This window comes from Mytilus edulis, chromosome 7, assembly GCF_963676685.1.
Source record: "Mytilus edulis chromosome 7, xbMytEdul2.2, whole genome shotgun sequence".
NCBI lineage: Eukaryota > Metazoa > Mollusca > Bivalvia > Mytilida > Mytilidae > Mytilus > Mytilus edulis.
The window spans coordinates 65,363,568-65,389,337 of NC_092350.1; the positions used below are offsets into that span (position 1 = coordinate 65,363,568).

Genomic DNA, 25,770 nt, shown 5'->3' on the forward strand with positions numbered 1-25,770 from the left:
AACGTGATTGTAGAGTTTCTTTTTGTTAGAGATTAGACAGATTTTATAGTTTTTTTAAGAGATTAATAACAAAAACCAAGAATTCAAAGCTACTATACAATGGTATTTTTGGTACGTACAATTAGTGTTTGCTCAACATCCAGTGGCAATGCAAAAAATTTTAGGAACATTTTTGCTCCTCTTGAATTAAGGGGCATTCAGGAATTGACATGTTTTTGTAATGTATGTTTCTTGTAGTTTGTATATTTCATAACCATTAACAAATATACAGATAAAAACAAAAAATAAAGCTTTATTGAATAAAAGACTAGATACATTGTTTAAATAATATCAAGATATATCATATACATGTATTGCAATTCTACTTCCAGAACAAAACTATGAAAGGCAGCTAAAATAAAATATTTTAATGTTTGTCACTTATTTGTTGTCCAAAGTAAAATTTTACTTTTTTATAGTTCATATATCATAATAAAAAGATAGGGTATGATTGCTAAAAATTAACCAATCATATATATTTGTCATAACTGACTAGCTACAATTTACATATAAATGATTTATAATTTGTATAATGTATAAATATTCTTGAGTAAACATGGTTAAAATCCTATGAGCATGTGTAGAAACTATCTGACTGGAATAAGACAAAGAAACATACAAAGCATAAACATCACAAATATTGTTTGATAGAAATACAACATTCTTAAAAAAAAAACAATCCAAGATTATAGTATAATTAAATATTGACTGGCTATATATGTTATGGGATAGTCTCAATGTTAACTGTTCTGTCTCCCAGAACTGAAGGATCATGGGACAAAACAGCTAGATAAGAATCTATACTAGCACCATAAGAGAAACAGCTACCCTGTAATTCCTGATTGAGAAATTAATAATGATCAGAAATTCTCATATATAGACATTATAAAAAGAGCATCATTGTCAACATAACTTGTATAAATTTGAAAATGACTAGTTTAAGTAATGCCCTTGACTTTCGCAAGGATTGAACTTTGGGTTTTTGGTCACACAAGTCAAACTAATGTATGAAATTCATTGTCTTCCTAAATGCCAAGGTTCAGTACATATAGGTTTCTAAATTAGAGAGGTTTTGGTTTCTGTATGTTACATTCTTGTTTTTAGATGTCAGCAATATTAACAGATCTGTAGCACTTTCAGAAAACTAGAGGCTCTCAAGAGCCTGTGTCGCTCACCTGTTAATGTGTTTACTGATGTCGGCCATCTTTGTTGGTAGGCGGGGTCATTAGACACTCTTTTTAAAAATAGATACCCTAGTATTATGATTGAGGCCAAGTTTGGTTAAATTTGGCCAAGTAGTTTTAGAAAAGATTTTTATACAAGTTACAAAAATGAGGAAAAGTTGTTTAATATTGACTCTAAAGGGCAATAACTCCTTAGGGGGTCCTCTAACATTTTTGATCATGATGACTAATTAGTAGATCTTACTTTGCTGAACATTATTGCTGTTTACAGTTTATCTCTATCTATAATAGTATTCAAGATAATAACCAAAAACTGCAAAATTTTCTTAAAATAACCAATTTAAGGGCAGCAACCCCAAAACAGGTTGTCCGATTCAACTGAAAATTTGTGAGGGGATATATCTTATTCTGATGGACATTAAAATCTTGAAAGATTTGCCCTAAATGTCTTGGTTTCAAAGATATAAAGCAAAAACTGCATTTTACCACTATGTTCTAATTTTAGCCATGTCGGCCATTTTGTTTGGTAGGCTGGGTCATCGGACACATTTTTTAAACTATAAACCACAATGATAATTGTTGCCAAGTTTGATTAAATTTGGCAATGTAGTTTTAGAGAAGAAGATTTTTTAGAAAAGTTACAAAAAATGATGAAAAGTTGTTAAAAATTGACTATAAAGGGCAATAACTCCTTAAGGGGTCGACTGGCAATTTTGGTCATGTTGACTTATTTGTAGGTCTTACTCTGCTGAACATTATTGCTGTTTACAGTTTATCTCTATCTATAATAGTATTCAAGATAATAACCAAAAACTGCAAAATTTCCTTAAAATAACCATTTCAGGGGCAGCAACCCAACAACAGGTTGTCCGATTCGCCTCAAAATTTCAGGGCAGATAGATCTTCACCTGATAAACAATTTTACTCCATGTCAGATTTGCTCTAAATGCTTTGGTTTTTGAGTTATAAGCCAAAAACTGCATTTTACCCCATGTTCTATTTTTAGCCATGGCGGCCATCTTGGTTGGTTTGACGGGTCACGCCACACATTTTTTAAACTAGATATCCCAAGGATGATAGTGGCCAAGTTTGTTTTAATTTGGCCCAGTAGTTTCAGAGGAGAAGATTTTTGTAAAAGTTTACAGGCGACGGACGACGGACGACGGACGCAGGACGACGGACGACGGACGCCAAGTGATGAGAAAAGCTCACTTGACCTTTCAGGTCAGGTGAGCTAAAAAGCATAATACAAATGGAGCAAAAAATAATTGATGATGCACCATTTAAACTTTCAGCATTCTAGTAAAGCATGATTTATTCGACTATTTTCAGATTACAGACTTTTGACTCCAGAGTTAATTTTTTTTTTACAGGTATCCTTATCTTTGGTAGGACATCCTGATACCTTGGTCAAGTAAGAGCAACGTAAATAAGTTAAAACAACACTTCAATCTGTGCAATTTTTGGGGGAAATACAGAGTATCAGAATGGCCCACCATAGATTAGGTAACCTGTTGAAAATTGTATAATCTTGAGTCAAAAGTTGTTATATGAAAATAGTATAAAAATACGGATTCTGTACATGTGTCAACACTTCACTTAAAAGGATCTGACAAATCACCATTCACCCTTCTGTTCTGGTAATTTTTACTTCAACCAATGAGAGTTTTGCCTCCAAAATTGTGATAGTATGTGTCATTGAACAAAACCAGAGAATATCAAAGGTATTTAAAACAAGCAACAACCAAGCATTGCAAAATCCTTATTTATAAGCAAAGCATGGACAACAGATCTGAACGTCAATCTCTTGGTTAACTATATCTGTACCAGTGGAATAACCCACAAGTCCGTAAAATTCTAAAATGGTGAATTAGGCTTATGGTAGAAAAATAAATGATGTAATAAAATAATTCTTGACATATAATACAAAATAGTAAAATCAAGATCATATAATATCACAAAGTCTATAAGAACTATAAAAATATCATATATAAAAATAGAAGTTACAAATTTTGTAGAAAAACATTCAATATCAAATTTGATGTACAAATACAAGATATATATGTAAAAGTTACCTATAAAAAATTTCAATCTTTCACTCATTTTAAAAATAAATCTCAAACAAATTACTAGTAATTTCCATGTAAAGAAGCAAAAATGGCACCATTATAAAGATACAAAACAAACTCCAGTATCTTTCTACAAAACATGTAAGGATCTGAAGTTATAATTAAAAATTATATTTAAATGATTTAATTTTTCATTTAATGACAAGTCAATAAAAAAATTAACTGTGTAACATACCTTACTCAATGCTTTTTGGGCATTCAAATTGTAATTGCCCTATAATATTAGTTTTGACCAGTTACTGGCAGTACTGTCAAGTTTTCATACAGCAAATGTGAGATTTGGACTATTTGTAAAGTTCAAAGAGAAAAAAAATAGATCAAAGGAAAATGCAACCATGATCAAAACTTCATGAAAACTTCTTAACTTTTTTTTTAACTTTTATTTCTCTTTTAAAACAAAGTTCTTAAAGTATCCAAATTTTAATATGTGATCTTCCTTAACTATTCCTTCCCTCAGTACTTGCTGAAGACTTTTGCATTGCAACCTGTGACCCAAACAGGCTTTGATTTGATTTTTTGTGTTTTAACACCACTTTTTAGCACCACATTTAGGCTATTTTGTGGTGGCCATTTTTTATTGTTGGAAGAAGCCAGAGTGCCCAGAGAAAACCACTGACCTTGATAGGAAAGCTGACAATTCTAGTCAATTAAGATTGGAGTCAAGTGCACCCGGTTGGAACTGACAACTTCAGTGTTGATTGGCAAGGGATTACAGTAGTAACTACCTAGACCACTCCGCCACTGGGGCCCGACCAAAACAGGAAGTTTTTTGAGAAACAGTTTTTCAGGTTGGACAATATAAGGATAATACTTATCCAGATACTGAGAACTATAACTAAAAATGATGAACAAATAAAATTATTGCAATGTACAAACCACTCGGCCGGGTATAATAAAAATTGACAATTTAACCTTTTTAAGAACATTGGTAAATCTAAAAAGTTTGATTTAACGTGTGAAAACTTAAACAATAATAACTCAACAAAAAATGACTGTGAAAGGTACAAACAAACTAATTTAACTGAACTAATCACAAACTAATAAATGTAAATGAAGCAAAAGTTTATAAAACATGACTCAGGTGGCGTAGATCAGAATGCCAATGCTTATACAACTGCATACTAAATATCATTGACCTACTTATAGTGATTCCCTATAAACTAGACCTTATCACAAACTAATACAATGGTGACACCGATGCAGCCAGAAAAAGCATACCTATGTCTTGCTTTTTTCTCTGTCAAGGCGAGACAATTATGTGATGTGAGATAGAATTGATTGTGTCTTGAAGTTTGTAAATGAGCACCAAATCTATAAATATAATAAATGTTTCGCTGAGCACAGCCTGATACAACTGCAAAGGATGAACCCTGAACAGTTATGGCAAATTTGGACACTATATTCAAGCTTGATTCTGCCTGAATTTAGAATTTGAGAAAAAAAATTGACCCCCAAATTTTTTTGACTCCACCTTGGAGCAATTACCCCCACACTCAATCCCAGCCTTTCCTTTGTATTATGGAACCTTTTAGTACGATTTTAGAGTGATCCATATTCTTAAACACAAGTTGTCTGGAAAATTGAAAAATGCTTGTTTTTGGCCCTTATACCTTAACTGTTGGTACCATAACCCCAAAAATGAATCCAAACCTTCTACTTGCATGACTTGTGGTATTAAATATTGTGTTACAAATTCAGAGCAATTGAAATATTTATACACAAGTTATTATCCTGAAAGTAGAAAAATGCTTGTTTTGGGCCCCTAATTCCAAAACGGTTGGGACCATCATCCCCAAAAACAATCCCAACCTGGGATCCCCTTGTGGTATTAAACCTTCTTATTAAATTTCATAGAGATCCATTTACTTAAATGTTAAACTAAAGTTATTGTCTAGACACCAAATGTGTCTACTGACGTTGACGCAGATGACGATGACAACATCATACCATTATACTATCCCAAAACTTTTTTTGCGATCGTATAAAAACAATTAGACACTTGTTAACATTTGTTCTTCAGGATCTTTAGAACCCCTTCTTTCTTGCTTTGGCAAGCCTTTTTTGACTCCAAAAATGAAATTCCTCCACTTCCTATCCCAATTACAACTGGTTTCCTTTGGCCACACAACTGGATTTATTTTCTTCTTATCCAAGGAACCAGACAAAATGATATGAGTAACTTCTCTCCCTTTAAATGCTGACAAATATCTTTCTTCTAAGTCTCCTACTTCTCCAACAATAATGACACAGGCACACTCCTGACACATAGTATCAAGTAAGGCTGGCAATGCTAAAAGAAAAGAAACAAATGAATATAATGACACAGGGACACTCCTGACACATAGTATCAAACTGGGTTGCCAACACTAAAACTAAAAGAAAAGAAACAAATGAATATAAAGACACAGGCACACTCCTGACACATAGTATCAAATTGGGTTGCCAACACTAAAAGAAAAGAAACAGGAATATAATGACACAGGCACACTCCTGACACATAGTATCAAATTGGGTTGCCAACACTAAAAGAAAAGAAACAGGAATATAATGACACAGGCACACTCCTGACACATAGTATCAAGTAAGGCTGGCAATGCTAAAAGAAAAGAAACAAATGAATATAATGACACAGGGACACTCCTGACACATAGTATCAAATTGGGTTGCCAACACTAAAACTAAAAGAAAAGAAACAAATGAATATAAAGACACAGGCACACTCCTGACACATAGTATCAAATTGGGTTGCCAACACTAAAAGAAAAGAAACAGGAATATAATGACACAGGCACACTCCTGACACATAGTATCAAATTGGGTTGCCAACACTAAAAGAAAAGAAACAGGAATATAATGACACAGGCACACTCCTGACACATAGTATCAAGTAAGGCTGGCAATGCTAAAAGAAAAGAAACAAATGAATATAATGACACAGGGACACTCGTGACACATAGTATCAAATTGGGTTGCCAACACTAAAACTAAAAGAAAAGAAACAAATGAATATAAAGACACAGGCACACTCCTGACACATAGTATCAAATTGGATTGCCAACACTAAAAGAAAAGAAACAAAGGTATATAATGACACAGGCACATTCCTGACACATAGTATCAAGTAGGGTTGGCAATGCTTAAAGAAAAGATACAAATGTATATATTCATTAACTTTTGTTGATACATGTACATGATAAGGGAAAATTCTACATATTTTTACTTGACCATGCGGATCTGACAAAGGAGAAAATTTGGGGCTGGTTGTTAAAATTTGCCCTAATAAAGGCAACTGAGTAGTAAACCGCTGTTCAGAAGTCATAAATCATCATTTTGAATTTTGTTTGAACTTTCATGAATGCCAGTTTTGCTTATAATTACAATTCTACTTATTGTTTGCTTTTCTCAATTTCAATCAAAGTACACTATTCAACTAGTCAATGCGTTTTTTAAAGATTGTCATGGGCATCTGAAGTTTACAAAAGTTGACTCGGAACAAATATTACTTGGTTATCAAAACCTGTTTTTTTTTTAATTGAATAGACAATTATTGTACTATAATATGCTAAATAAGGTTTCAGTTTTCACGTTTAAATTATTTTACATTTGTTATTTCAGGGCCTTTTAAAGGGGAATATGAGGTATGAGTTTTGCTCATTGTTGAAGGCCTTACAGTGACCCATAGTTGTTAACTTTTACATCATAAGTTCTCCTGAGTCCTGTGGAGAGATGTTTTTTTTTACATATTCATACTTACAATAACCAGCTTGTTGATCCATAGAATCCGGCCCAGGAGGATATTCTCTGAGATTATATTCGTGTAGTCCTGATTTTAATTGTTGCACCTTGTCATATACTTCTGCACCTTCATTGTATAGTATCAGACCATGAAATGGCTTGTCACCTGTGAATACAAAAATAGTAACTATTGCAGTAATATTTATGACAGTATTAAGAGGGTGGTAAAAGGTTTATTTTCATGCCATGTTTTTGGCCTTTTTGTTTCACATGTTGTCGTTTTGTGACGTTTTATTTATTGTTTTCTCATGTTTGATTCGATGTGCGTGCTTCGTGTCCCCTTATTTATTTTCCGTGTTTCGTGTAGGTACTTTTTATTTCTCGTGCTTATCTCACATTTGATTCAAAGGTAACCCAGATGAATTCATAATCCTCCCAGATATTATATATGTATAGTATGCAATAAAGTCAATGAAATTTATACTATGAATATTTATTTTTTTAAATCAGATGCAACTCAAGACGTTAAAAGGTGACTCTAAGACTGCTAGTCAAGGGTGACATTATGGACTTCATTTCTATTACCAATGACTGCATGATCTGATATGAGTTAAAATTTCTAGTACTGTTTTTATTAATAATTATGATTTTATTTCTCATGCTTCGTTTTTTCCCTAATTTTTATTTCCATGCAAAGTTTTTGTGATTTTTATTTCACATGTTTCCATGTTTAGAATCCCTCTTTACCACCCTCTATTGAGTTCATACAATTTCAGTTTTCTTTTTTTGATTACTGAGTTTAATATGACATCCATTTTCAAAGAACTAGAACATTTCCATTCTCAATTTTATACTTCAGGAATTCTTTTAAGTGTAAAATCGTCATAAATGTAAATATACTGTAAATTAGTTTTTTTTTCATGTGTTTAATATCCCCTTTGATGACTGCAGTTAAGAAAACATGTCCTGCTAGTTAGTTGTCTAATGTCATACTGTATCGCAGGTTATTTTCGTGGATGTAAAATTTCGCGATCGTCATTGAATAAGGTATACGAAATATTTTGGCGGTTATCATTTTGGTGGATTCAATGTTTTTATCTATACCTTTGCATGTGTACTTTTAAATTGGCGGAATTTATTGAGGTGATTTAGTTCTATCCGCGAAAATAAGATATTAATATTTACAACCCACTATACGGTATCTCAGTTATTAAAGAGTTGAATTTTTATGGTAGATGCTTGATTATAGACTCATGCAGAGCTTGACATATTGTATAAACATATGCTTATTGTTGAAAACTCTCTTTTACTCTCAATTTCTTTCGTAGGGTTGCTGTCTCTTAAACATATACCCCACATTCATACTGAAGTAACTAATGAAGCCTGCCTCCCGAAAATGATTTTTTGCTGTGTTGACAACCCATTGGTGGCCTTGGTGGCCTTGGGCTGTTTTCTGCTCTTTGGTTGGGTAGTTGTCTCTATGACACATTCACAATTTCCATTCTCAATTCTATCTACAGTATACATTTGACATGAACTATTCAAAAGAAGGTCATACCTTTCTCTGGTAAGTTATGTGTAAGACGACGATGAACATAACTAATTCGTGGATGATATAGGCAGAAGATTCCAACTATAACGAAAATGACAACACCCACTGGCAATAGGATAGACAGCACTATCTTTATGTCAACTTTTGTATCTTCTATGGTGGAAGAATCTGAAAGAACATGCATAGAGATAACAGTAATTGGTCTGAGACCACAATTAATTTGTAGTGCATTTCTTTTAGAACATAAATGAAAATTAAAAAAATCCCACCTGCGCTTTCTCAATGAAATTTTTACAGTGTGTTGTACTACTTTTGGGACAAATTATATCAAAACTATAGAAAACTTCATCGGCTCTAACTCAAAATATGGACAATTTTATGTTTAGGGCGTCTTGAAATCTTTTGACAGCTTCCGAAGTGCTAATTTTTAACCTTTTTCAGCTGGACCAAATCACTACTTTCCTTTAAAATTCTGAACCCAACTTTTTTTACAGTATAATTTCACCCCCCTACTTACAATTTGAAGCATAAAACATGGAGAAATAAATTTGGAAGGGGTATAAAAAATATTGGCAAGTTACCCACTGTCAATACTACGGACTAGGGACAACGAAAATCAAGGGATGACAATTGTGGTCTCGGACCAATTGGACAAATATTCAACAAAGAATAAACAGCCACGCCTTTAGTGCATAATGTATACCATTTGCCTATATAGTTATAAAATAAAGTTCCATAACATCTCAATATCAAATCAGAAAATTATAAAAACTAAAGAGTTATTTTAAGATATAAAACAGTCTAATTCTATGAAACTGCTCAAAGCACTTTTGAGTTATCGTCTGAAAACTGGAAAATTACCCATTTTAAATTAATAAAATCCCATTATTTAGAAACCTAAAAACTCAAATTTGTAAAAATCTAAAGGGAACTTACGTCAATATTTATAAACAATTCACCAAAGTTTCATTGAAACTGCTCAAGGCATTTTTGAATTAATCAGAAACGTAAAATAACTGATCGGAAATGTAAAATCTAAAATACATAAAAATTGGAAGGAAACTCACATCAAAATATATAAACAATTCACCAAAGTTGCTTGCAAATTGGTGAAAGTGGTTTTGAGTTGTTCAAAAACTGGAAAATCCCAATTTTTAAATAAAAAAACCCAAAAACTCTTGAAACAAAAAAATCTAAAAATTACCAAAATCGAAAATATAAAAAATTCAAGAGTTTTATGCAAATTAATGAAACTATTTTTTTTAGTTATTGCCTGACATGCTGACAATGGATAGATGGAAATGGGTATACCATAAAATGTTTCAAAAACAGAAGTACAAAAATGATTACTGTTAGGATTGACAGAAAACAGTAGATTTCCCTTCGACAAATATTGTTATGACTGATAGCAAAAGTAGTTTTCCCAAAAAACTGATTTAGATTTAACTCGCTCTTTTTAATTTTACATTAAATTTTGACAAAATATTAACTTTAAAAAAGAAGATGTGGTATGATTGCCAATGTAACAACTGCCCACAAGACAGTTTTACAACAATATATAAAAATTTCCTTAAAAATCAACCATTTCATTAAAAATCAACCATTTCATTAAAAATCAACCATTTCATTAAAAATCAACCATTTCATTAAAATTTGACCAAACTAATTGCCAGAATTTGTTTTAAGTGTATATCAGTCTCTGTTTATACACAGTACCTTGTTCAAGTAACCATGCACTTAGTAGTTGTAAAGGTCCTGTTTCGGCAAACATTGTACAATTTACATTGATACCAAAGTCTTCTTTTCTGATGTTCAGCAAGGTCAAATTCTTGCTAACTATTACACGTCCATCTACTATTCTGAAAAATATACATCCAAATTATTGAATACAACACTAATTTGTAAAGACATATTTTCTGTTTTGAAAAATTATTCTGACCTCTCTCTCTCTCTCTCTCTCTCTCTCTCTCTCTCTCTCTCTTCTTTTTGTAAATTTATTGGGGTGTAAAAGCATTGACCGAAGTACATTTTGTATGAAAATGTACACACAGTCAACGCTTTTACAACCCTATAAAATTACAAAAAGAAGCATTCAATACTTATAATTACATTTTTTAGCTATGATCATGAAAACACGAATTTTATATATTTTATTATTTAATTCACCTGTGCACTTTACTGTTGGAGTACGTGTTATCATGAGTGAAAAGTTGTATTGAGCAATGCAACTGCTTACGGAATAACACGTGATGTGCAGTTAGCCAATCAGAATAAAATATTATAATGAAACATACATCTAATGTAATTATTAGACTATACCTAACCTCTTCGACAGCTTGCTCTTTTTGTATCTTTCACCACCTGGGAAACGAAAAGATATAAAGTCTACATCGGTGGTACAGTTAGGCTCTCCAGTATCTGCCCTACAACTAAATGTTACATTGGTTCCAATGGAAGCAGTCTGATTGTAAAATGAAAGCTGCTTTACTATTGGTGGTACACATTCTACAAGAAGCAAAAATAAAATTATCTTAATCATTGAACAACACAAAAATACACAAAAAAATTAAACTACGAGTACCATTACTTTTTAAAGTTCTAAATATAACATTCCTCTCAATTACTTTGGTAATGAAAAGTCATCATGAGTATTGACTGAATACTGAAAAGTAATAGGGCTCTTCACAGTTAGTTCGGCCATATTGGATAGGGGGCAGATTTTTTTGAAAGAGGTGGAAATAGTATGAAAGTATGGGAAATCCTATGTGTGTTTCCAAGCAACTGCTCTGTTATAATGATGTTTTCCCGTATTTTTCACACCATCTTTACCTCCATTATGAAAATCACATTTGAGGTTACTTTAAATTCAGAAATTATTGTGAGGTTTTTATTAATGCAAATAATGTGACTAGCTATATACATGATATAGGTGAGTATTGCATTAATGAGAACTTGCATTTTGATAGCTAAAACATAGATGTGTAAAATGTAGATTTTTTTGAAATCACAATAATTGAACTCACTACCTTAACCATTTTTGAAAATAATAACCGCACACAATAATTTCTGTGTTTTAATAAAGATTTATGATCATGATGATGATACCTTGAAAATGGACTGAATAACCTTGACCGTTTTCACCATCAACACAAATGTAACTACCACCTGCAGATGGGTCAAACTGTTTTACAATCAATGATCTTCCTCCATTGTCCAACTCACAGTTCTTTTCTTTTTGGCAAAAAGAAAACGGGTATAGCTCTGGTTGATAATTGTCATGATTGTATGAATGTATGAAATACCATGTAATATTTACTCCTCCTACTTGTTTACGTTGACACAAAATTTCCACTTTGTCTCCATTTTTCCCAGTATAAGTTATAAAGTTAATTGTGTAATTTTCTAAAAAATAAAAATAATAAAATCATTATTTTTAAAGTGATTTGACATACAATTTTCTATAAAAAAAAAACCAAAAAAAACATTATTTATAAAGTGAGTTGACATACTGAAAATCTTGAATGAATTTTCAAAATTCCGTTTTATGAAAACCTAAGTCTGACTGAGACATACAAATAGGGTAATTCCTGTATATCTCCATTCTTGAAAGCAATTTAACCCTGCTATGCTGAAGGTGTACATAACTCTGAAATCCAAAAAATTTGACATTAATTTTAATGGCTTGTTTTGAGAGAACATTACTGCATGTTAACCCTAGCAGCAAATTTTTTTTTATATATAGATATATATTTTAATTAAGTTATCAAAATTAGTTAAACATTAGATAAATTCAATTACAAAATAACTTTCATATCATAGTTGACCCTCTCATCGTTCAGATAAGAAACAGTTTTAATAAGAAAAAATAGATAAAGAAAATACAGGTTGCCTTCGATTGAACAAGAACACTAAATTCATAACAGTCGGAAAACATAAATTTAAAATTTAAGAGTTGATGTCTCATCTTCATATACACATCTCCTTTAATTCACAAATAAAACTGAAGAAAAGTACAGATAGAAAAAAGTGTTATTCTTGAATAACTTTTTCAAATATATTTCTGAAAAGATCAATTGTATAATAGTATATCAGATCAGTCCTAAGTGTCTTTTTTGTTGTTGGGATATATACAAGTACCCAGCCACGTCCACTTTATGTTTTTGTTAGATGTATTTCTATTCATATCCATTTGATGAGTTAATCCTTTTTCAACTGTTTTGTATAGTTCTTTCTTGTGATGTACTGAAAAGTACACCACTGTCGCAGGTTAGAGGGAGTGTTGGGATCTCGCTCACATATTTAACCCCACAACATTCTGTATACATGTGCACAACATTCTGTATACATGTGCACAACATTCTGTATACATGTGCCTGTCCCAAGTCAGGAGCATGTAATTCAGTGGTTGTCGTTTGTTGATGTGTTGCATATTTGTTTTTTGTTCATTTTTTGTACATTCATTAGATTGTTAGTTTTCTTGTTTGAATTGTTTTACATTTGTCATTTCTGGGACTTTTATAGCTGACTATGCGGTATGTGCTTTGCTCATTGTTGAAAGTCGTAGTGACCTATAGTTGTTAATTTCTTTGTCATTCGGTCTCTTGTCATGCTTGTGGAGAGTTGTCTCATTGGCAATCATACCACGTCTTCTTTTTCATATATATATGAAAATCAACGTACTATTTCCTAGTTACTATTTCAAGACTTAAACAATTAATGGTAACCAGTATATAATAACTTACTGTTTCGTGGCTCTATTTCAAGACTTGAACAATGGTAACCAGTTTATAATAACTTACTGTTTCCTAGTTCTACTTCAAGACTTGAACACTGGTAACCAGTATTAAATAATACTGATAGGAAAAACAAATAATGTACTGCCATCAAAAGTCGCTCACAATCTGAAAATGAAATTATATAAAATCAATAAACATATTTCCTGTTCACAAGGAAGCTACATTGTATTATACCAAAAGGTAACTTCGATATTTTTTTGGTAGCCAGGTAGGGGTGTGCCATTTTTGCTTCAGTACCTATAGTTATATAGATATTTAAGAAAGATTGACCTACATGTATACTTATATACAATATTTAAAATATATATGATATTTTTAAATGTCAAATACTTCCATGCAGAAAGGTGCAAATTTAATCAGATTTGCAGAAGAATAGATTGAATTTATGTATATGGACCATAATTTACTATTGGGCTCGTTTCCTATAACTATAGAAAAGTGATAAAAATGTGTATTACTGTAAAAAAAGTTGTAACTACATCTAAAGATGCCTTTATTTTTATCAACATACAAGTGTATGCTACTCTTCCCTAGAAAAAAAATTGAAATTAACAAATTTTAAAGATTATACGACCGTATTTTTGTGTCGTTTCTAGCGTTACTTTTCGCTTCCGAAGTGCATAACGCTGACTGATTTATAGATAATCGTCACCGGCAAATTCGTAACTTTTGCTTTCAAATAATAAAGAACATCGACCAATAAGAATAGTCAGATGAAAATGCCGAGAACTATAAGTATTTCTGTAGCAGGTGTAAGAACACTAGCGTTACTTTGGTTTCCAATTTCGTAACGCAAATTTTAGATGATGTAATCTGCTTTGTTGTAATAGAATTCTTTATAACAATATGCAAATATGAACTCTCGCGAGATGTTCAAACAGGTAAATCAGAGATGATTTACATTCTAGTTTTGTTCTTCGTAATAATTAAGTTAGAAAATGACGTTATCGTTATGCGTTACATTTCAAACGAAACAGAAGTCCAGTTATTTCCTTTTTTTTATTAAAATTGTTTTTGTCGTTAAGTTCTAATCATTTCCGGTCATACGTGAAACATGTGACGAACATGTGATCACGCCCTTACGGCCGGATGTATGAAATACTAGGTCTAAACATTGTTTTTGTTTCCAACGGGATGTTAGCAAACATAATCTGTAGACTTGTTTCGTCTTGTTTAAAAAAGGAAAATACAATCTTCAAAGAGATTGCGCCGGGGGTCTATTATTTTTCTTATGTGCATAATGTTACATACGATCTTGTGTGAAAATAAATGCCCAATGACTTGACAAAATCGATTTCAGATTTGACAGACGTTATAACACACTTTGTTTCCTGATAACGATGTAAAGGGTCCTTGGAAAATTCAATAGAAATTACGTCTCTTATCATTGTGCCGATGATCGTTAGATTGATTTTGCTTCAGCAGTAAATATTACTGGATATTTTAGGTGAATAAAGATAATTTAATAAAAAAATACATGTTAATATACCGTTACACTTGGAATGTACAAAGTTGGTATCTTTGTCACAATTTTTAATTATTTTTTTTTATTCATGTTCTGCAAACACTTTTCAGAAACGCAATAAACTTGTCAAAGGAGAAGTAAACTTTTACCATGCATGATTTGAAAGGAAGTACTTTATTGATTTTAGCCCACTAAAGTAGGTTAAAATGTGGAAACCATGTAGATGGTGTACAGGTCACAAATATCACATGGTGCCTATTTTAAAGATTTTAATTCCAAGTTAAAAGTTTTTTTCTTTACTGGATTTAAAGAATTTTACATTGCCAATGATTTGGAATAAATTGTATATAACTGGAATTTCAAAACCAAATATAAATACATTTTTTTGTCTAAAACATCAAGATACAACGATTATGGTATCCTGTATCAATGAAGAAAATATAGTAATATCTGAATAAATTGTACTAATTGTTTTCAAAACAAGCACATATTTAGGAGTTTTATAATACTGTTACATTTAAGATGGATTTTAAGAAAAAGTATACTGTTCAGATTATTTTAAGCAGATTTTGCAATAAAATAAAACTAAAAAAATGCTTTTGGTTTCTTATGGTTTCCTGTCGCGTTTAAAAAAAACTTTAATTTAACATTGAAAATAGATTTTAAATATTAACATGAAGCAAGTAACACTAGTAATCGTGTTCATTTATGTCTTTTGAAATATATTGTGCAAAATAAAGAAAATAAAGTTTGGTTTCCTGTTTGGTTTCCGGTCACGTAAACGGTGATTCAAAATGTATTATTTTTTTCTTGAAAAACTCAATTGTTCCATTAATACTATTCTAACACCAACACAACCCACAGAATAAAAGTTAAAGTTTTAGAACTTATAAAAAAGGATACAAAAAGAAACCAAAGGCCGAATACCAAATTATGGTCCATTATATGTAGATCATACTCCAAATCAATATACAGTTATCAAACGTGAATGCATTTTAATATAGGATGTCATTAAAAAGGAGGGTCATTTTGAAATAAAATCTCGCAAAATTATGACCCATATTTTTGGAACATCCCCGTATACCCAATAATAAGAAGTTACCCCCCGTGTATTTTTGATGCATGACAATAAAATGATGGTACTGGTAGCAATAATTAACTGAGACCTCTGACGAATAACGATAAGGATAGTTTGACGAATCACAGTAAAAATTTAATCAATTTGACGCTAACAGTTGCTGAAAATGACCATTTGACACCTGGTGGTATACATGGTATAGGGCATTACTACACCATGTACACTCTATTCCAAACCCCCCCCCCCCCCCCTTTCACAAATTTTATGTTCTCAATGGTTTTAAGAGGATTAAACATGCAAATAGTTATGAGGGTGTAGATGGTGGTGACAGTGGGCACAAAATATGACAAGAGATTAATGGACCAAAAAATAATGAATAGAGAATTGTGTGCCAAAAGTTTGAGAAAAATCGAATGAATAGAGATGATAATGCAACTGTTAAAATATAAACAAAACAAAAACCATTTATAAGTTCCTTTTTAGCAGTATAACCTAGCTAATATAATTCATGAAAATTTCCTATTTTAAAATTTTTCCTCACCCACATAAGCATAGTTTATCCTGGAATATTACATTGTATATGCATATCTCATCATGATCATTGTTGTAAATTAAAACATTGAATAATCTATGTACAGGAAACAGGAATTAACACCAATTGAAAGTAAACGATTACCACTTTGCACTACACAATATAAGTGTTTAAAAATCATGTAATTGTCAACTAAAGTCTGAATACATAATTCAGCAGTATAGACATTTTTACGAAGTAAAGGTTGATTGATTGTTGTTATAAAACGGTATTTGTAAGGTAGATAATGGGATTTTTAAATAAGATCCGTAGAAATTTTTAATAATTTGTCAAATTGTAGTTTTTATCATGCTTTTTTTTTCAAATTATAATAAAAATTCTGTGTCTCCTCTCTTTTTCTCACACAAAATTGTCCAGTTTTTGTATAGATTATGCATGGCAAATAACATGAATAATTATGACATCTGGCAAGGCTATTTTATTTTATTTTTTTCTGGTACGCCTTCCTAGGTCAATTATGAAGCCTGGCAACATGGGCAAGGCTATTTTCATTTTTTTCTGGGACGCCTTCCTAGGTCTAAATAATTACATGAATTATGAAGTCTGGCAAGGCTATTTTAATTTTTTTCTGGGACGCCATCTCAGGTGATAATTGAGGGGGGATAGGAAGGGTTCTGATCCCGAAATCCCGGTCTTAAAAACACGAGATCCCGAAATCAAGGGCTTAAAAACATGAAATCCCGAGGTCCCGAAATTCGAAAAAAGAAAAGAATTCCCGGATCCCGAAAGGGTCAATCCAGAAATCCCGAGCTTAAAAACACCGATCCCGGAGTCCCGATAAAGGTCCTATACCCACTCATCTATTCTTTGGACTAGGAAAATAGAATTTAAGTAATCAATTAACCAGTTGATACATTTTTCTGTATGGAAGTCTGCTATTATGGTGGAGACAGCATAAGAACTCGTAAATAAACACTGATCTGACACAGGGCTTCTCTGTTGGAGTAGATAAACCAAAGAAATATCTGCTAATAAAATTACTACCTTTCTAAATTTTGACGTGTGGTACCTATAAACTTGTCGAAAAAGGGAAAGAAGCTGTGTTTTTTATGTTTACCTGTTTACCTGTACTGCAACTCCCTCCTATATCAGGAGAACCACCAATCCTAGAATCGGTGTAATATCACTAACACTGTTAAAATCCTCTGGATTATGTTTAAAAGATAAAACTTTTAAAACTATAATAAGAGATATTTTAAAATTATCTCCTCTGGGGGATGTGACCCTATCACCATTATTTACACTATTCTGGTATGAGGGGGGATAGGAGGGGTCTTGATCCCGAAATCCCGGACTTGAAAAAACGAAATCCCGATCGAGGTCCCGAATTTAAATAAAGCAAATCCCGACATCCCGAAATCCGAAAAAAAGGATTCCCGGATCCCAAAAGGGTCAATCCCGAAATCCCGAGCTTAAAAACACCCGATCCCGCAGTCCCGATAAAGGTCCCTATCCCCCCTCTGGTATATACACACTAAAAGACGTCCGTCATTCAAATATAAAAGTTGTTCTTTCATATTAAAACGGTAAAATGTAAAAACACTATATACAAAAAGTGTTCTATCTTTTGGTATGTCCCTTCTTTTCAGCTCGGTATTTCATGCTTTTGATTACTGTTCAATTAGTATTATTGCCGTTGCTGGAATAGTTTATGTTTCTATACTATTCTGTGCATTCTCATTTAAAAATCTAAATTTTGAGCAGTCGATAACTAGCTGGCACAAATGTTCATCATTGGAATTATTAATTCCTGAATAAGATCCTCTAGGTTTTCTGTCCATACCTCGCTTATCATATGTAGAAATTCATCTCTAATATACTGTAGCTTAGAGCACTTTAGTTGGAAGTGAAGTATATCTTCATTTTCCTCTGCACATAACTTGGCTGGCAAATAGGCGACACATGTCCATTGCTAAATTTAGCTCTGTGATATTGCAGGTGTATTGTCCCTGTTGCTAACTTTGCCTTTAAGGAGGCAGATGTGATGGCATATGGATTTGTGCCACAGCTTTTCCATATGTTATATATTTTCCCTTCTTTGACATTTTCGTAATTTAGGCGAGCCAGAGTAGATTTTGATTTAGCTTCATTTGTCATTTGTTTTATACAGTGATCACCGACTGTTTTATTTACCAGATTTTTCCAAAGTTGTTTCCCAGGTGGGTTTATTATCATATGGCGATGGTAGGTCATACAACAGTTTTTGTAAACCAGCTTCCAGATTGTAGAGATTTTGTTGCTAGCTGTCCTGATGGCTAATTTTCTTTCAATTTAGTTTTCATTTCTTATGATATTTCCAAAAGATTTGAGAAATCGTTGATGTATTTCTGATTCTATGGTAATCCGTCCAAGTAGAAGATGTTTAAATCTACTCTGCGATATGTGCATCCGTTAAATTCTTCATGGGAGCACCCGAAAATAACACATAAAACACAATACAAGTATTCTTTGTTTTATTATCATCAGAGACATATAATACAATTGTATTATGTCTCTGTTATCATTGATCATCATTGATCAATTGAACTTTATATTGTTTAATTTTATCATTCGCAGTAGTCCAAATAATTATGACGTCTGGCAAGGCTATATTTTACTGATATTTTTTCTGGGCCCGGGACGCCTTACTATTCCTTGTGTTTGTCATGTTTTAACTTAGTAATAAATATAAATTCCAGCCTAACTTGACATACGTTAAAATAAGTTTTAATTTATTTCAGGCTGTTAGTTAAAGTTTTTTTTTTATAGATTTATAAAAGATGATGTGGTATGAGTGCCATTGACATGATTGAGACAACTTTCCATCTAAGAAATAATTTGTATAAAAAGTAAACCATTATATATAATAGGTCAAAGTACGCGTGTCTCCAACACGGATCATGCATTTGGCTCACAACGAACAACACTGAAGCTATAATAGGGAAAAACACTCATGAACCACACCAACAGGCGACAACCACGGAAAACATCAGGTTTTTCCAGTAGTTAGTTTAGTTCAAACATATTTATTTATAACCGCGCTGAAGTACGTCCATTATTCATAGTTCATTATTCATTATTCACTATTCACTATTGAAAAATGAATAATGAATAATGAAATGGTTTATGTTTCATTATTCAAATTGAAGCGGTGAATAGTGAAAAAAATATAGAAAAAATTGACTGTGACACAATAGCTATATTTTGATTCGAAATGACCATAAGAGGGTTTACGGAGGACCTAAATGCCACAAAATGCATAAAAATGAGGAAATTTAAAAAAGAAGATGTGGTATGATTGCCAATGAGACAAATATCCAGAAAGACCACAATGACACAGACATTAACAACTATAGCTCACCGTACATCCTTCAACAATGAGCAAAGCCCATACCGCATAGTCAGCTATTAAAGGTTCCGCAACGAATATTAGAAGTCCTACATGCCGAAATACGCGTGAAAATCAAGAAATCAAGAAATAGCCAATTTTGAATAATGAAATGGATATTTTGAATAATGGAATGGATTGCGGCGACCCTTTAGCCCCCAATTAAGAAATAGTCAATTTTGAATAATGAAATGGATATTTTGAATAATGGAATGGATTGTGGCGACCCTTTAGCCCCTATTATAGATAAACCTTATACCTCATTCGAAAGCTGATTACAAGACGAACAAAATGTATATAGTCAATATGTTCCGCTACGAATATTAGAAGACCTTAATGCCTAATTACGCGTGAAAATTAAGAAATAGTCAATTTTGAATAATGAAATGGATATTTTGAATAATGGAATGGACTGTGGCGACCCTTTAGCCCCTAATTATAGATAAACCTTATACCTCATTCGAAAGGTGATTACAAGACGAACAAAATGTATATAGTCAATATGTTCCGCAACGAATATTAGAAGACCTAAATGCCAAAATACGCGTGAAGATTAAGAAACAGCCAATTTTGAATAATGAAATGGATATTTTAAATAATGGAATGGCTTGTGGCGACCCTTTAGCCCCTATTATAGATAAACCTTATACCTCATTCGAAAGCTGATTACAAGACGAACAAAATGTATATAGTCAATATGTTCCGCTACGAATATTTGAAGACCTAAATGCCGAAATAGGCATGAAAATTAAGAAATGGCCAATTTTGAATAATGAAATGGATATTTCGAATAATGGAATGGACTGCGGCGACCCTTTAGCCCCTAATTATAGATAAATCTTATACCTCATTCGAAAGCTGATTACAAGACGAACAAAATGTATATAGTCAACATGTTTCGCAACGAATATTTGAAGACCTAAATGCCGAAATACGCGTGAAAATTAAGAAATAGCCAATTTTGAATAATGAAATGGATATTTTGAATAATGGAATGGAGTGCGGCGACCTTTTAGACCCTAATTATAGATAAACCTTATACCTTATTCGAAATGTGATTACAAGACGAACAAAATGTATATAGTCAATATGTTCCGCAACGAATATTAGAAGACCTAAATGCCTAATTACGCGTGAAAATTAAGAAATAGTCAATTTTGAATAATGAAATGGATATTTTGAATAATGGAATGGAGTGCGGCGACCCTTTAGACCCCAATTATAGATAAACTTTATACCGCATTCGAAAGCTGATTACAAGACGAACAAAATGTATATAGTCAATATGTTCCGCTACGAATATTAGAAGACCTTAATGCCTAATTACGCGTGAAAATTAAGAAATAGTCAATTTTGAATAATGAAATGGATATTTTGAATAATGGAATGGACTGTGGCGACCCTTTAGCCCCTAATTATAGATAAACCTTATACCTCATTCGATAGGTGATTACAAGACGAACAAAATGTATATAGTCAATATGTTCCGCAACGAATATTAGAAGACCTAAATGCCAAAATACGCGTGAAAATTAAGAAACAGCCAATTTTGAATAATGAAATGGATATTTTGAATAATGGAATGGATTGTGGCGACCCTTTAGCCCCTATTATAGATAAACCTTATACCTCATTCGAAAGCTGATTACAAGACGAACAAAATGTATATAGTCAATATGTTCCGCTACGAATATTTGAAGACCTAAATGCCGAAATAGGCATGAAAATTAAGAAATGGCAAATTTTGAATAATAAAATGGATATTTCGAATAATGGAATGGATTGCGGCGACCCTTTAGCCCCTAATTATAGATAAATCTTATACCTCATTCGAAAGCTGATTACAAGACGAACAAGATGTATATAGTCAACATGCTCCGCAACGAATATTTGAAGACCTAAATGCCGAAATACGCGTGAAAATTAAGAAATAGCCAATTTTGAATAATGAAATGGATATTTTGAATAATGGAATGGAGTGCGGCGACCCTTTAGACCCTAATTATAGATAAACCTTATACCTCATTCGAAATGTGATTACAAGACGAACAAAATGTATATAGTCAATATGTTCCGCAACGAATATTAGAAGACCTTAATGCCAAAATACGCGTGAAAATTAAGAAATAGCCAATTTTGAATAATGAAATGGATATTTTGAATAATGGAATGGAGTGCGGCGACCCTTTAGACCCTAATTATAGATAAACCTTATACCTCATTCGAAAGCTGATTACAAGACGAACAAAATGTATATAGTCAATATGTTCCGCAACGAATATTAGAAGACCTAAATGCCTGATTACGCGTGAAAATTAAGAAATAATCAATTTTGAATAATGAAATGGATATTTTGAATAATGGAATGGACTTTGGCGACCCTTTAGACCCTAATTATAGATAAACCTTATACCTCATTCGAAAGCTGATTACAAGACGAACAAAATGTATATAGTCAATATGTTCCGCAACGAATATTAGAAGACCTAAATGCCAAAATACGCGTGAAGATTAAGAAACAGCCAATTTTGAATAATGAAATGGATATTTTGAATAATGGAATGGACTGTGGCGACCCTTTAGTCCCTATTATAGATAAACCTTATACATCATTCGAAAGCTGATTACAAGACGAACAAAATGTATATAGTCAATATGTTCTGCAACGAATATTTGAAGACCTAAATGCCGAAATACGCATGAAAATTAAGAAATGGCCAATTTTGAATAATGAAATGGATATTTCGAATAATGGAATGGACTGCGGCGACCCTTTAGCCCCTGATTATAGATAAATATTATACCTCATTCGAAAGCTGATTACAAGACGAACAAAATGTATATAATCAACATGCTCCGCAACGAATATTTGAAGACCTAAATGCCAAAATACGCGTGAAGATTAAGAAACAGCCAATTTTGAATAATGAAATGGATATTTTGAATAATGGAATGGATTGTGGCGACCCTTTAGCCCCTATTATAGATAAACCTTATACCTCATTCGAAAGCTGATTACAAGACGAACAAAATGTATATAGTCAATATGTTCCGCAACGAATATTTGAAGACCTAAATGCCGAAATAGGCATGAAAATTAAGAAATGGCCAATTTTGAATAATGAAATGGATATTTCGAATAATGGAATGGACTGCGGCGACCCTTTAGCCCCTAATTATAGATAAATCTTATACCTCATTAGAAAGCTTATTACGAGAGGAACAAAATGTATATGGTCAACATGTTCAGCAACACATATTAGAGGAGTAACGAAGGACCTAAATATTAAAATACGCTTGAACATTAAGAAATAGCTTATTTTGAATAATGGAGTGGACTGCTGCAACCATTTGATCCCTAATCAAGACATTCTTTGTGGAAGAAAGAAACACACACACACAAAAAAAAACAAGAGTGCACACGCTGAAATGTCTCGCCTTCTTTACTAATCATTGATATTATTTTGATAGTCTTAAATATAAAGCTTTATTACAACTGTCACATAAACTCAACATAAACCAAGAAAATGAAACATTGATCAATTAACCATGAAAATAAGGTCAAGGTCAGATGAACCATGCCAGGTAGACATGTACATCTAACAATTCTTCAATACAACAAATATAGTTGACCTATTGCTTATAAATTAAGAAAAACCGACCAAAACACAAACACATAGCACTTAGCAATGAACCGTGAATATGAGGTCAATCAAATAAAACCTGCGCGACTGACATAATTTTATTATAGATAAGTATGTAAATAATTTCCATACACCAAATATAGTTGACTAAATGCATATAGTATTAGAAAATAGACCAAAACTCAAAAACTTAACTTTGACCACTGAACCATGAAAATGAGGTCAGGGTCAGATGACACCTGTCAGCTAGACATGTACACCTAATAATCAATCCATACACCAAATATAGTAAACATATTGCATATAGTATGAGAAAAATAGACCAAAATTCAAAAACTTAACTTTGACCACTGAACCATGAAAATGAGGTCAAGGTCAGATGACACCTGTCAGCTAGATATGTACACCTTACAATCATTCCATACACCAAATATAGTAGACCTTTTGTATATAGTATAAGAAAAACAGACCAAAACACAAAAAACTTAACTATAACCACTGAACCATGAAAATGAGGTCAAGGTCAGATGACACCTGTCAGTTGGACATGTACACCTTACAGTCCTTCCATACACGAACTATACTAGACCTATTGCTTATAGTATCTGAGATATAGACTTGAACACCAAAACTTAAACCTTGTTCACCGATCCATGAAATAAGGTCGAGGTCAAGTGAAAACTGTCTGACGGACATGAGGACCTTGCAAGGTATGCACATACCAAATATAGTTATCTTATTACTAATAATAAGAGAGAATTTAACATTACAAAAAATCTTAACTTTTTTTCAAGTAGTCACTGAACCATGAAAATGAGGTCAATGACATTGGACATGTGGCTGACGGAAAGTTCGTAACATGAGGCATCTATATATAAAGTTTGAAGCATCCAGATCTTCTACCTTCTAAAATATAAAGTTTTTAAAAAGTAATCTAACACCACCGCCGCCGCCGCCGCCGCCGCCGGATCACTATCCCTATGTCGAGCTTTCTGCAACAAAAGATGCAGGCTCGACAATAAAAATTCAAAATAGAATAAACACAATGGATTTTACGATTAAAAATATGTCTGATCAGAGATAGAATACGGCGAAAGAGGTATAAATTCTGAAAAAAAAGTGGACGCTGTTAAGGCCAATCGAGAACAGCGCTGCAATGACGAGGAAATTCTCAAATTGCAAGGATTAAGGCCGGACTCAACATGGATTGTCAAAGACATTAAAGATGTTGACACGAAGTAAAAGTCTGCAAAATTGTAACCTTGTGCTCGAAAGGGGAAACTATTCGCACATGGGAATGTGAGAGATTAAACAAGCAGCTTTCTACCATCTTGGCAAAGAGAGAGACCGAAAGAGCTGTGCAATTTTTGAGCTATGGGATTAAAAAATCCAGACACACCGGGTACGTTTCACGACTTTCTGATTTTTCATAAGGATGTAGGATCGAGAGTGTAAGGATAGGTTTTGTAGGTCCCAAAACTGGGTCTGAAAAACAGTGAACAGGGGATGGTGTTTTTGGGGTGACCTAAATTGATTTTTTTATTGTTAGGATAAAGACATGAATCCAATAGTGAACATGGAGTTAGTAGTTGAAAACGTGAAAGCCCTGAGAGGTATAGTCAAAATGAACCACCTTCGAGGGTATTCCCGGTTGAGGAAAGATCAGTTGGTTGAGAGGTGATAGAAACGAAGACAAATCTTAAATTTCATCGTCGTCCCAAACCCCACACGAGGAAGGAGATTATCACCCAGACAAAACAACTTGGGTTGAAAGGGGTTAGCAGGCTGTCGATAGATCGACTGCTAAAGAAGGTGCAGGAAAAGATTTGGGAAGATAGGAAGGCCACTAGGGATAACATTGAGGTACATTTGCCGTAGAAAGCCTTTAAAGATGTATTTACTACCTGGAATATGACCCCATCATGGCATGGATGTGCAGACCCCCCTTGAGGTCTCTCGGGTGTCACGTGGGGAACTTATAGAATATGGGCATTGCAAGGGGCAAACCAATGTGATCATGCACTGTACCTTTGAAAAGATTAATCCAACAGGTAAGGCGGATGATGAGAACGAGAGATACTTTCACTCTGGAAACTAGATTTTCACCGCGGCCAAGGACTTGGTTGAAACCCTTGAGAAGATAGATGAACAGATCGCAGAAAAGATTGCCCGGTTGACCTCTGACAAAA

The 25,770-nt window shown here is 32.9% G+C and overlaps 1 protein-coding gene across 3 annotated transcripts; it reads right to left on the reverse strand.

Annotated features, from left to right (window-relative positions):
• Positions 1–272: 272 nt before the first annotated feature.
• On the reverse strand, positions 273–17,642 carry LOC139481998 (uncharacterized). 3 transcript variants are annotated; one of them, XM_071265630.1, is made up of 9 exons: positions 17,555–17,642; positions 13,439–13,540; positions 11,745–12,041; positions 10,964–11,144; positions 10,356–10,498; positions 8,646–8,807; positions 7,107–7,253; positions 2,459–5,642; positions 273–1,183 (listed from the first exon to the last, which is right to left on the reverse strand). In XM_071265630.1, exons 2-8 carry the CDS (start codon positions 13,521–13,523, stop codon positions 5,344–5,346), a joined length of 1,314 nt encoding a protein of 437 aa, XP_071121731.1. In that variant the 5' UTR covers positions 13,524–13,540; positions 17,555–17,642; the 3' UTR covers positions 273–1,183; positions 2,459–5,343. The 3 variants fall into 3 exon arrangements, with proteins under 3 accessions (XP_071121731.1, XP_071121729.1, XP_071121730.1); XM_071265628.1 differs by lacking the exon at positions 17,555–17,642 and adding an exon at positions 16,520–16,657; XM_071265629.1 differs by lacking the exon at positions 17,555–17,642 and adding an exon at positions 16,520–16,649 and having other exon boundaries at positions 273–1,164; positions 2,399–5,642.
• Between the last annotated feature and the right edge of the window lie 8,128 nt (positions 17,643–25,770).